Here is a 12,856-nt window from a genome sequence, read left to right on the forward strand (position 1 = left end):
TGTGGGAGGAGATTGAATGGGCAGCCTGTGGAAAATATCAGGGCATCAGAGAGAATTTCTATCAAAAATTCTCACAAATATGCCCTGAATTCAGAAATCTGACTGACAACCAAAAACTCCCATTCCTACTGGGGGAGGAGAGAAGCTGTGTAACACTGGCGGCACACTATGTTACAGCTTGCCATGAACAGAGGGACAACCAGTAAACTAAGACGAGTATATATAAACAAGGCGAAAATATATTTATAAACTCAGGGATATACCTGTTTATACACTGTATGAATGGAACCGCGTTTATGTGTTCAACCATAAATGTATTTTGATGCTTTGGCAACATCAGATGTACCTTATCATGCCAATAAAGCGATTTGTATTGTATTGTATTGTATTGGGTAGGGTCCGTTATAGGGGAGAGTGTACATGGGCTGTGGGAGGAGATTGAATGGGTGAGTAGAGTCTGTGATGGGAGAGAGTGTACATGGGCTGTGGGAGGTGATTGAATGGGTGGGTAGGGTCTATGATGGGAGAGAGAGTACATGGGCTGTGGGAGGAGATTGAATGGGTGGGTAGAGTCTGTGATAGGGGAGAGTGTACATCGGCTGTGGGAGGAGATTGAATGGGTGGGTAGAGTCTGTGATAGGGGAGAGTGTCCATTGGCTGTGGGAGGAGATTGAATGGGTGGGTAGGGTCCGTTATAGGGGAGAGTGTACATGGGCTGTGGGAGGAGATTGAATGGGTGAGTAGAGTCTGTGATGGGAGAGAGTGTACATGGGCTGTGGGAGGTGATTGAATGGGTGGGTAGGGTCTATGATGGGAGAGAGTGTACATGGGCTGTGGGAGGAGATTGAATGGTTGGGTAGAGTCTGTGATAGGGGAGAGTGTACATGGGCTGTGGGAGGAGATTGAATGGGTGGGTAGGGTCTATGATGGGAGAGAGTGTACAAGGGCTGTGGGAGGAGATTGAATGGGTGGGTAGGGTCTATGATGGGGGTGAGTGTACATGGGTGAAGGCACAGGTTGGATGTACCAGATGCCCCTTTGTTCTGTAGCTTCCTGTAAATGGTGACTAGGCTCTGGTTGATGGCTAACGTCTTGTGTCCTTGGCTGCACTCCAGGTGTTTGATGAGGATAAGGATCTGTCTGACCGGGAGGTCGACACGGAAGATGGGAGCGAGTTGCAGAACATGAGCTGGCAGGAGAAGGCTGGCGGCTCCGAGTTGTCCGCTCAGGTGTCCCTTGATCATCTCACCCCGCCGGGGGCGACGCAACAGCACGAGAGGTCAGGCCGCGAAACCCCGGTCAGCGTGGACTCCATCCCGCTGGAGTGGGATCACACGGTGGATGTGGGAGGTTCCTCTTCGCACGAGGACGAGGAGGACAGCTTGTACTTCAACACTTTATCAGGTACAGATTGATGAGCAATCTTCCCTGCCTGGCCCGCTGTGCACAGACCTCAGCACGTCCCAAAGCACTTCACAACCCATGAAGTATAGTCACCATTGTAATGTAGGAAAACGCGGCAGCCATTTTGAAAGATCCCACAAACAGCAGTGAGATAAATGACCAGATGATCTGAGTATTTTTAATGGGATGGTGTTGGTTGAGGGAAGAATGTTGGCTCCAGGTAACCGGGAGAACTCCCCTGCTCTTCTTCCAATAACACCGTGGGATTAAAATCCATCTGAACTACTGGAGCTGAGAGATGAACCTCTCCACCCACCCCCCCCCCCCCCCAGTGAAAGGACACTCCACTCTGGATTTGCTCTGCGGTCAAAGAAAGTTCACCAGGGAGTCGTACAATTGGCTATCCCCCCACAACCCAACAGCAGAATATTTAACATGATTCTTTTCCAAATGATTGTTTAGGGTGGGGGGTTGGTGGGGGGGAGGAGGACGGATGGAGGGAACGATCCCTCAGTCGGGGTCGTGTGTTCATGTCTCCGCTCTCTCCCGTGAGAAGGTGCCTCGTCATTGAGCCGGGCAATGTTCCCTTTAAGCTGTAGCTCTCGGGACCTCCCGCACAGCTGGCTCACCGGCTTTTCAACGCCACAAACCGTGCACGCACGGTATTTTGAATGGGCCGCGCATCGCCTTAAGGGGGCCGCGCAACGAAAAGAAAGGAACATTGGAGTGTGGCTGTGTTCGTACTTTGGGAGCGGCGTTCCTGATTGATGCGCGGCAACCTCACCCCTCCCAGCCATTCTATCGCAGGTAACAGAGCCTAAAGAAACCTCTGGGCCCTGATTTTATGGGGAGGGAGTGTGTTTGCGGGGGGGAAGCCCCGGGAATGTGGAGGTCCCGCCGAATTTAACGGCAGGACCCGATTATCATTTTCTTACTCCATTTCCTGCCCGGCAGCCAACCGGGATTGAGAGGCTGTCCGGCTGGTGGGCGGGAACGCCTGCGGTAGAAGATCGCAGCCGGGGGCCCCTGGGGACGGTCCCTGGCAACTGGGAAACATTGCCGGGGGGAGGGGGGGTTTGTGTGTTTGGTGGGGGTGTCGACCAATCGTGGCAGCGGGGAGAGGCTGCGATTGGCGGAAGGTTTGATCAAGGGGCCAGGGTAGGGAGCGCTCCTGCTCCAGGCCCACAAGCGGTGCTGTAAGAGGCACTAACCCGCTGGATCCAGCAGCACCCGTCTCCCTTCAGCTGCCGGGTTTCCCGAGCCCTGGGGGTCCCGGCTGCCAGCACTAACTTTAAATCAGGCTCCCGACTGCACTGGGGGCGCCTGATTTAAATATTATAATGAGGTGTCCCGCCTACGCTGGCATGAAAACGGCAACAGGCGCGCACGCAGCGGGATGGAGTTGCATTTCACTTTTTCATTTTTCACCCCTGACCGCGTTGTGGGGGGGTTGATATCGACACCCTGGAATCAGTAAAGCAGCTTTCCTTTGTGCTTGTGTGCAGCATTGACCCGGAGTCAGTAGATGTCACTGTTGGCATTGGTGTTAGTGTTGGGCACTAGAGCTTTAGTTCAGAGTGGGATTAGTGACAGAGAGAGGAATGGAGACACAGAGTGAGAGAGAGAGAGAGAGAGGAACAGGGAGACAGAGTGAGAGAGAGAGAGAGAGAGACTGAGACACAGAGAGAGACGGAGACAGAGAGAGAGAGACGGAGACACAGAGAGAGAGAGAGAGACGGAGACACAGAGACGGAGAGAGAGAGAGAGAGACGGAGACACAGAGAGAGAGGGAGACGGAGACACAGAGAGAGAGAGAGAGAGAGAGAGAGAGAGAGAGACGGAGACACAGAGAGAGAGAGAGAGAGACGGCGACAGAGAGAGAGAGAGAGACGGCGACAGAGAGAGAGATGGAGACACAGAGAGAGAGATGGAGACACAGAGAAAGAGAGAGAGAGAGAGACGGAGACACAGAGACGAAGACACGGGGAGAGAGAGAGACGGAGCCACTGGGGGAGAGAGAGAGAGACGGAGACACTGGGAGAGAGAGAGACTGAGACACAGGGAGAGAGAGACGGAGACACGGGGAGAGAGAGACGGAGACACGGAGAGAGAGACGGAGACACGGGGAGAGAGAGACGGAGACACGGGGAGAGAGAGAGACGGAGACACGGGGAGAGAGAGAGAGACGGAGACACGGGGAGAGAGAGAGACGGAGACACGGGGAGAGAGAGAGACGGAGACACGGGGAGAGAGAGAGACGGAGACACGGGGAGAGAGAGAGACGGAGACACGGGGAGAGAGAGAGACGGAGACACGGGGAGAGAGAGAGACGGAGACACGGGGAGAGGGAGAGACGGAGAGACGGGGCGAGAGAGAGACGGAGACACGGGGCGAGAGAGAGACGGAGACACGGGGAGAGAGAGAGACGGAGACACGGGGAGAGAGAGAGACGGAGACACGGGGAGAGAGAGAGACGGAGAGAGACGGAGACACGGAGAGAGAGAGAGACGGAGACACGGAGAGAGACGGAGACACGGAGAGAGACGGAGACACGGAGAGAGAGACAGAGACACGGGGCGAGAGAGAGACGGAGACACGGAGAGAGAGAGAGACGGAGACACGGAGAGAGAGAGAGACGGAGACACGGAGAGAGAGAGAGACGGAGACACGGAGAGAGAGACGGAGACACGGAAAGAGAGAGAGACGGAGACACGGAGAGAGAGAGAGACGGAGACACGGAGAGAGAGAGAGACGGAGACACGGAGAGAGAGAGAGACGGAGACACGGAGAGAGAGAGAGACGGAGACACGGAGAGAGAGAGAGACGGAGACACGGAGAGAGAGAGAGACGGAGACACGGAGAGAGAGAGAGACGGAGACACGGAGAGAGAGAGAGACGGAGACACGGAGAGAGAGACAGAGACACGGGGCGAGAGAGAGACGGAGACACGGAGAGAGAGAGAGACGGAGACACGGAGAGAGAGAGAGACGGAGACACGGAGAGAGAGAGAGACGGAGACACGGAAAGAGAGAGAGACGGAGACACGGAGAGACGGAGACACGGAGAGAGAGAGAGACGGAGACACGGGGAGAGAGAGAGAGACGGAGACACGGAGAGAGAGAGAGACGGAGACACGGAGAGACGGAGACACGGAGAGAGAGAGAGACGGAGACACAGAGAGAGAGACGGAGACACGGAGAGAGACGGAGACGGAGAGACGGCGACAGAGAGAGAGAGAGACAGAGACACAGAAAGAGAGAGAGAGAGAGAGACGGAGACACAGAGACGGAGACACGGGGAGAGAGAGACGGAGACACGGGGAGAGAGAGACGGAGACACGGGGAGAGAGAGACGGAGACACGGGGAGAGAGAGACGGAGACACGGGGAGAGAGAGACGGAGACACGGGGAGAGAGAGAGACGGAGACACGGGGAGAGAGAGAGACGGAGACACGGAGAGAGACGGAGACACGGAGAGAGAGACAGAGACACGGGGCGAGAGAGAGACGGAGACACGGAGAGAGAGAGAGACGGAGACACGGAGAGAGACGGAGACACGGAGAGAGAGAGAGACGGAGACACGGAGAGAGAGACGGAGACACGGGGCGAGAGAGAGACGGAGACACGGAGAGAGAGAGAGACGGAGACACGGAGAGAGAGAGAGAGACGGAGACACGGAGAGAGAGAGACGGAGACACGGAGAGAGACGGAGACACGGAGAGAGAGAGAGACGGAGACACGGAGAGAGAGAGAGACGGAGACACGGAGAGAGAGAGAGACGGAGACACGGAGAGAGAGAGAGACGGAGACACGGAGAGAGAGAGAGACGGAGACACGGAGAGAGACGGAGACACGGAGAGAGAGAGAGACGGAGAGACGGCGACAGAGAGAGAGAGAGAGAGACAGAGACACAGAGAAAGAGAGAGAGAGAGAGAGAGACGGAGACACAGAGACGGAGACACGGGGAGAGAGAGAGACGGGGAGAGAGAGACGGAGACACGGGGAGAGAGAGAGACGGAGACACGGGGAGAGAGAGAGACGGAGACACGGGGAGAGAGAGACGGAGACACGGGGAGAGAGAGAGACGGAGACACGGGGAGAGAGAGACGGAGACACGGGGCGAGAGAGAGACGGAGACACGGGGAGAGACGGAGACACGGGGAGAGAGAGAGATGGAGTCACGGGGAGAGAGAGAGACGGAGACACGGGGAGAGAGAGAGAGACGGAGACACGGGGAGAGAGAGAGAGACACTGGGAGAGACGGGAACGGAGAGAGAGTATGAGTGTGGGGGGACAGAGAGAGGGGGGACGGAGAGAGGGGGGACGGAGAGGGATGCAGTCACAGAGAGAGAGGGGGACGGAGCGAGAGAGGTACGGCGACAGACAGCGAGAGGGACAGAGATAGAGACAGAGAGGGACGGAGACAGAGAAAGGGAGGGGGAAGGAGACAGACAGAGACAGAGAGAGCGAGAGAAAGGGATGGAGACGGGGGGAGAGAGAGAGAGGGGGACGGAGACAGTAAGAGACGGAGACAGACAGAGAGAGAGGGGGAGGGAGAGAGAGAGAGAGTGCGGACGACCTGGTTCTGCTGTCTCCCACAGAACAGGGATTGCAGCAACAACTAGACCTACTCGACAAATACTGCCAAAATTGGGCTCTAACAGTAAATCTAAAGAAAACCAACATCATGATTTTTCAGAAAAGACCCAGATGTCAGGAAAACAAATACCAGTTTACCCTCAGTGATACCACTATAGGACACACTATGAGCTACACCTACCTTGGTCTAACTATTACAGCATCAGGGAGCTTCAACATAGCAGTGAATGCACTAAAAGAAAAAGCCCGAAGAGCCCTATATGCAATAAAAAGAAAATTCTACAACATCCAAATCCCAATCAAAATCTGGCTCAAAATTTTTGACAGCATAATCCTGCCCATTGCACTGTACGGTAGTGAAGTATGGGGCCCGCTAAATCACCAAAGCTACACTAAATGGGAAAAACACACAATAGAAGCCCTACATGCAGAATTCTGCCGAAGCATCCTTCGCACCCAAAGAAAAACGCCAACAAATGCATGCAGAGCCGAACTGGGCAGATACCCACTGATAATAAACATCCAAAAACGAGCACTAAACTTCCTAAATCACCTCAAATCTAGCTCCCCAGACACCCTTCATTTCAAAGCCTTTCAGACCCAAGAGCTAAACCCAGAAAAGAGTCCCCTGAGTCAGCTGCTACTGAAACTAAGTACTCAGCCGGACCCTGACCAGCCCCAGACCAACACAGCCGTCCAAACACCAATCCGAGTGAACCAAATCATTAAAAAATGCAAAGAAACCTACCTGGAACATTGGAACAAAATAACCGAAAGCCAAAGCAGATTAGAATGTTACCGGGCCCTAAAAAGAGAATATAAACTGGCAGACTACCTCACGACCATCAGAGACACAAAACAGAGACAGACCCTCACCAGGTACAGACTAAGCGACCACCAACTGGAAATTGAAAAAGGCAGATACAAGAAATCCTGGCAGCCTAGAGAGAATAGAATATGCGATCAATGTCTGGCTGGCGAGGTTGAAACAGAAATGCATTTCCTCCTAAAATGCGAAAAATTCAACACATCAAGAAACATATTATTCAACAAGCTAAGCCAAACAACCCCAGATTTCAAGGAATTGGATGATCTGTCAAAATTGAGATTAGTCCTAGGAGAAGGAGACAGACCATACCTTGGGGCTAAATATGTAACAACATGTCACAACCTGAGGACTGTTTAAAAGTAAGACTGTTTAAAATTAATATTGAACGTACCAAATGAAGTAGAAAGACTGTTTAAAATTAATATTGTTTAAAAGTAATATTGTATATACCCAACAAATGTCAAATCGATTGACACCTACAGAATGTTGGAAAACTGTACCTTTTTGCTATGTAAGCTTTGGCAATATGGTTCTCTGTAAACTTTCATGCCAATAAAGCATTTGAACTGAACTGAACTGAACTGAGAGAGAGGGGCGGAGACGCAGAAAGAGATGGAGAGGGATGGAGGGAAAGAGGTGGGGGATGGAGGGAGAGGGACAGAGAGGGGAAAGGGACAGGGAGGAGGACAGGGATAAAATCCTTGGTGAACTAAAGTAAAACATCAGGGTTCACGGTTGTTCTCCTCACTCTGTCTCTCTTTTACAAAACACGCCAGAAAAACTCGCACTGAGATCCCTGCCCCTGACGTTTCTCCACCCTTCCAGTATTTCTACTCACCCCGTGATGTTAACCCCTTCTCCCCGTATAGGCTGATGTCTGGTTCCACGTGTGCATCACCTCACTCATGTGGCCCCAGACAGTGAGAGTCACTGGCTATTCAACCGCTTGAGGCTCCACAGCCTTGTCCAATCCTCCGATCTCCCTGCTCGCAACTTACCAGCAGAAGTCACTGGATATTGATCAGGACACAGTCCCCCTAGTCCAGGGTCACTGAGGCAAGTAGCCCCACCCCCAACGCCACAGCACCTGGGGTCAGCTAACCCAGCACAGGCCGTTCATCAAACCTGCGGTGCTGCGTGGCTCAGTACCACACTGCCATTGACTTTCCAAATATTCACTCTGGGGATGTGGGTGTCGCTGGCAAGGCCGGCATTTATTGCCCATCCCCAGTTGCCCTGAGAAGGTGGTGGGCCTTGAACCGCTGGTAATGGTTTGATACAAACTGAGTGTCACGCTCGGCCACTTCAGAGGGCAGTTAAGAGTCAATCAGGTTGGTGCGGGACTGGAGTCACCTATAGGCCAGACCGGGTAAGGACGGCAGATTTCCTTCCCTAAGGGACGTTAGTGAACTAGTTGGGTTTTTACGACAATCCGACAGTTTCATGGTCACTTTTACTGACACCAAATTTTTATTTCCACATTTTTTGATCTGAATTCAAATTCTCAAACTGCCCACGGTGGGATTTGAACTCTCGTTCTCTGGATTACTGGCCCAGTAACAGATCCATTGCACTAACGTACCGAGACTGAGTGAGGTGCTGGGAAGGCCTGTCTTTTTAAAAAGTGGACGGTCTCTGAGCTGAACAGTACTGCAACCTCATGACACCGTCCTTGGTGAAAGTGCAGTCTCTGAGTGTGGCTAGCATCTCGCTCTCTGAGTCTCTCTCTCTCTCTCTCTCTCTCTCTCTGTCCCCCCGTCTCGCTCGCTCTCTCCCTGACCCGCTGTCCCTCGCTCTCTCTCTGTCCCCCCATCCGTCTCTCTCTCTCTCTCTCTCTCTCTCTCTCTCTCTCTCTCTCTCTCTCAGTCCCCCCGTCTCGCTCTCCTCTCTCTCTCTCTGACCCCGCTGTCCCTCGCTCTCTCTCTGTCCCCCGTCTCTCTCTCTCTCTCTCAGTCCCCCCGTCTCGCTCTCAATTCAATTCAATTCAAATGCTTTATTGGCATGAAAGTTTACAGGGAACCATATTGCCAAAGCTTACATAACAAAAAGTACAGTTTTCCAACATTCTGTTGGTGTCAAACAATTCTGACCTTCGTTGGGTACATACAATATTACTTTAAACAATATTAATTTAAACAGTCTTTGTACATCAGTGGGTACATTCAGTATTAATTTTAAACAGTCCTCAGGTTGTGACATGTTGTTACATATTTGGCACCAAGGTATGGTCTGTCTCCTTCTCCCAGGACTAATCTTAATTTTGACAGGGTCATCCAATTCCTTGAAATCTGGGGTTGTTTGGCTGAGCTTGTCAAATAATATGTTTCTTGATGTGTTGAATTTTTCGCATTTTAGGAGGAAATGCATCTCTGTCTCAACCTCGCCGGCCAGACATTGATCACATATTCTATTCTCTCTAGGCTGCCAGGATTTCTTGTATCTTCCTTTTTCAATTGCCAGTTGGTGGTTGCTTAGTCTGTACCTGGTTGAGGGTCTGTCTCTGTTTTGTGTCTCTGATGGTCAAGAGATAGTCTGCCAGTTTATATTCTCTTTTTAGGGCCCGGTAACATTCTAATCTGCTTTGGCTTTTGGTTATTTTGTTCCAATGTTCTCTCTCTCTGACCCGCTGTCCCTTGCTCTCTCTCTCTCTGTCCCCCCCCTCTCTCTCTCTGTCCCCCCGTCTCTCTCTCTCTCCTCTCTCTCTCTCTCTCTCTCTCAGTCCCCCCGTCTCGCTCTCTCTGTCCCCCGTCTCTCTCTCTCTCTCTCTCTCTCCTCAGTCCCCCCGTCTCGCGCTCTCTCTCTCTCTCTCTCTCTCAGTCCCCCCGTCTCGCGCTCTCTCTCTCTCTCTCTCTGACCCGCTGTCCCTCGCGCTCTCTCTCTCTCTCTCTCTCTCTCTCTGTCCCCCGTCTCTCTCTCTCTCTCTCTCTCAGTCCCCCCCGTCTCGCTCGCTCTCTCTCTCTCTCTGACCCGCTGTCCCTTGCTCTCTCTCTCTCTCTCTGTCCCCCCGTCTCTCTCTCTCTCTCTCTCTCTCTCTCTCTCTCTCTCTCTCTCTCTCTCTCTCTCTCTCTCAGTCCCCCCCGTCTCGCTCTCTCTCTCTCTCTCTCTCTCTGACCCGCTGTCCCTCGCTCTCTCTCTCTCTCTCTGTCCCCCCGTCTCTCTCTCTCTGTCCCCCCGTCTCGCTATCTCTTTCTCTCGGTCCCGCTGTCCCTTGTTCTCTCCGTGCTAATCCTCTTTGAATGAGGGGAGCCTTGACCACATTCCCAAGCAAAATTACATCAGATTGGGAGGGAGAAATTAATATTGGAAGGGAAAGCTTTTGATGTGGAATAAATGGAAATAACTATAATTGAGAGATGGGCTTGCTGAATGCTGAGATAAGGGATGTGTGTGAGCCAGCTGGCAGTCTCTCTGATCTCAGCACTCCTTATTCACCACCTCTCTGATCCCTCCAACTTCCAGGACAGTTAGATGCAGCAGACAAGGCAACGACAGATGTTGGAAAAACACCCTGACCTCAATGGTGTCATCTGCTTCGTGAATCGTGCTTCTTCTTCCCCGCCTCCCCTCATCACACCTAGACTGTCCCTTCAGGAGGGACTGAACTCGGGTTCCCAACTCCGGACTCCTGGAGTTTTGATCCTGTGACATTTGATCATGTGACCGGACTTGCCAACTCGAAGTATTCCTGGAGGTTTTGTCACATGACTGACGGCCCCGCCCGGTTAAACAGCCTTTTCCCCCATCTCCAATATTTTTCTGCCGAGAAGTGATCAAAGAAATTGAAGAAAAGATTTTTTTAAATGGCCGTATGATTTCCCTCTGGGTTTGCTCACCGCAGTGTCGAGGGACTGAATTAAGAATATCGCACAAGAGGTGGATTGCACAAAATAAGCATCCACCAATGATGGACAGCAGGAGCCTGGCCCACTCAATTGTGACACCTTTAGCATCACGACAGGTGTCAGCCATGGCTCAGTAGGTGTCACTCTCGCCTCTGAGTCAGAAGTTTGTGGGTTCAAGTCCCACTCCAGAGATTTGAGCCCCATAATCCAGGCTGACACTCCCAGTGCAGTACTGAGGGAGTGCTGCACTGTCGGAGGTGCCATCTTTCGGATGAGATGTTAAACCGAGGCCCCGTCTGCGCTCTCAGGTGGACGTAAAAGATCCCATGGCACTACAGAAGAGCAGGGGAGTTCTCCCCGGTGTCCTGGACAATATTTAATCCCTCAACTTACATCACTGAAACGGATTATCTGGTCATTATCACATTGCTGTTTGTGGGAGCTTGCTGTGTGCAAATTAGCTGCCACGTTTCCTAAATTTCAACAGTGACTACACTTCAAAAATACTTGATTGGCAGTAAAGCGCTTTGAGACGTCCTGAGGTGGTGAAAGGCGCTGGAGAAATGCAAGTTCTTTCTGCCTTCTATGATTGATGCCACCTCCCCAACCACCAGCACCCGTGGGTGAGGTGATTTAAAAACCCGCGGCTAATTGAGTCAGGGAAAACAATTGCAAAACTCCTCTCGGACCTTTCCTCAGGTGCTCAAACCTCGTCCACTTTTACTGATACCAGCTGTTGATTGCAGGTTGTAAATTCAGATGCTGCGGGTGCCGTGGTGGGATTTGTGGGGGTGTTGCTGAGAGTGTGCGGCTGCTGCTCCTGGCTTTAGCTGGGCCTGAGCCATGCTGAATGTCCTACTCTTCTCTTTACAGATGTACAAATCACAGAAAGTCCTGAAGCCTATGTTAAAATGACAGAAAGCACTTTGAGAACTTCAGCTGGTAGGCACCTGCTAACGCATGTGTCCCGACCTCTCCCCTCCCCTCCCCAGCCACGTCACCCCATGACACCCACCCCTACCATACGGCAGCGTACCCCTTCCCCTCCCTCAGCCCTCGACTGCCCCGCTCTCCATCACCCTCCCCCTCCCCGTACTCGCGTCGCACGCACGCTTGTTTGCGCCGGTGTGATGTCGCGGGACCATTACGCATGCCGATGCACGATGCACGTTAACGGTCGACCTCTCGCTGACCCTGATCCAGGGCCTCCCGTCGCTCGCCGAGAACCTCAGTTGATGTTCCCATTCACGCGCCGCGTGACCGCCGCCTTAGGCAGAGGCCCCGTCATCTTGTTATTTAAGGCCTTTCTCCAGCAGATACAGGGGGCTCCTTGGAGATGAGCTGGGTGCAGGCTTTGAGTGTCTTGTCCGTGTGGGAAAGAAATCTGTTAGAATCACATAAGAACATAAGAAATAGGAGCAGGAGTCGGCCATTCGGCCCCTCGAGCCTGCTCCGCCATTCAATAAGATCATGGCTGATCATTGACCTCAACTCCACTTTCCCGCCCGATCTCCATACCCCCTTGATTCCCCTAGAGTCCAAAAAATCGATCGATCTCAGCCTTGAATATACTCAAAGACTCAGCATCCACAGCCCTCTGGGGTAGAGAATTCCAAAGCACAGAAGGAGGCCGTTCGGCCCATCGTGCCTGTAGAGTTCTCCGATTAGTCCCACTCCCCCGCTCTTTCCCCATAGCCCTGCAAATTTTTCTTCCAGTATTTATTCAATTACCTTTAGAAAGTTACTGTTGAATCTGCTTCCACCGCCCTTTCAGGCAGCACGTTCCAGATCACAACTCGTGGGGGAACAAATTCCCCTCCTCTACCCCCTGGTTCTTCTGCCAGTTATCTGTGACCTCTGGTTCTGCTATGTGGGGTTGGCAAAGAAGGGAACAAACCCTTTCCCCACCCAACAAATGGGATGGTGGGACACGAGAGACTCACGAGAGACGCATACGTGTCGGGGTTGCCCTGCATCACGGCGCCCCAAGACTTTCATCCTCCATTTTGTGCCACCTTGACATTGATCAGTGAGCTTGAGATGGGAGGAGTGTGGGAGAGGGGAAAGGGGAGGCTGTGTGGGGGGGAGTGTGGGAGAGGGGGAGGCTGTGTGGGGGGGGAGTGTGGGAGAGGGGGAGGCTGAATGGGGGGGAGTGTGAGAGGGGAAGGGGGGAGGCTGAATGG

The 12,856-nt window shown here is 52.7% G+C and overlaps 1 protein-coding gene across 1 annotated transcript in view; it reads left to right on the forward strand.

Annotated features, from left to right (window-relative positions):
* The window catches only part of LOC147109011 (uncharacterized), a 552,618-nt gene that overhangs the window by 475,463 nt on the left and 64,299 nt on the right, over window positions 1-12,856 (forward strand). Inside the window, exons 82-83 of the mRNA XM_086002569.1 lie at window positions 1,116-1,404; window positions 11,547-11,615. Of these exons, the coding sequence (XP_085858695.1) occupies window positions 1,116-1,404; window positions 11,547-11,615 (358 nt within the window). The remainder of the gene's footprint in view (window positions 1-1,115; window positions 1,405-11,546; window positions 11,616-12,856) is intronic.

Source organism: Somniosus microcephalus, chromosome 12 (genome assembly GCF_052327205.1).
Source record: "Somniosus microcephalus isolate GS21.2 chromosome 12, FLI_Smic_1.0, whole genome shotgun sequence".
Classification (NCBI taxonomy): Eukaryota; Metazoa; Chordata; class Chondrichthyes; order Squaliformes; family Somniosidae; genus Somniosus; species Somniosus microcephalus.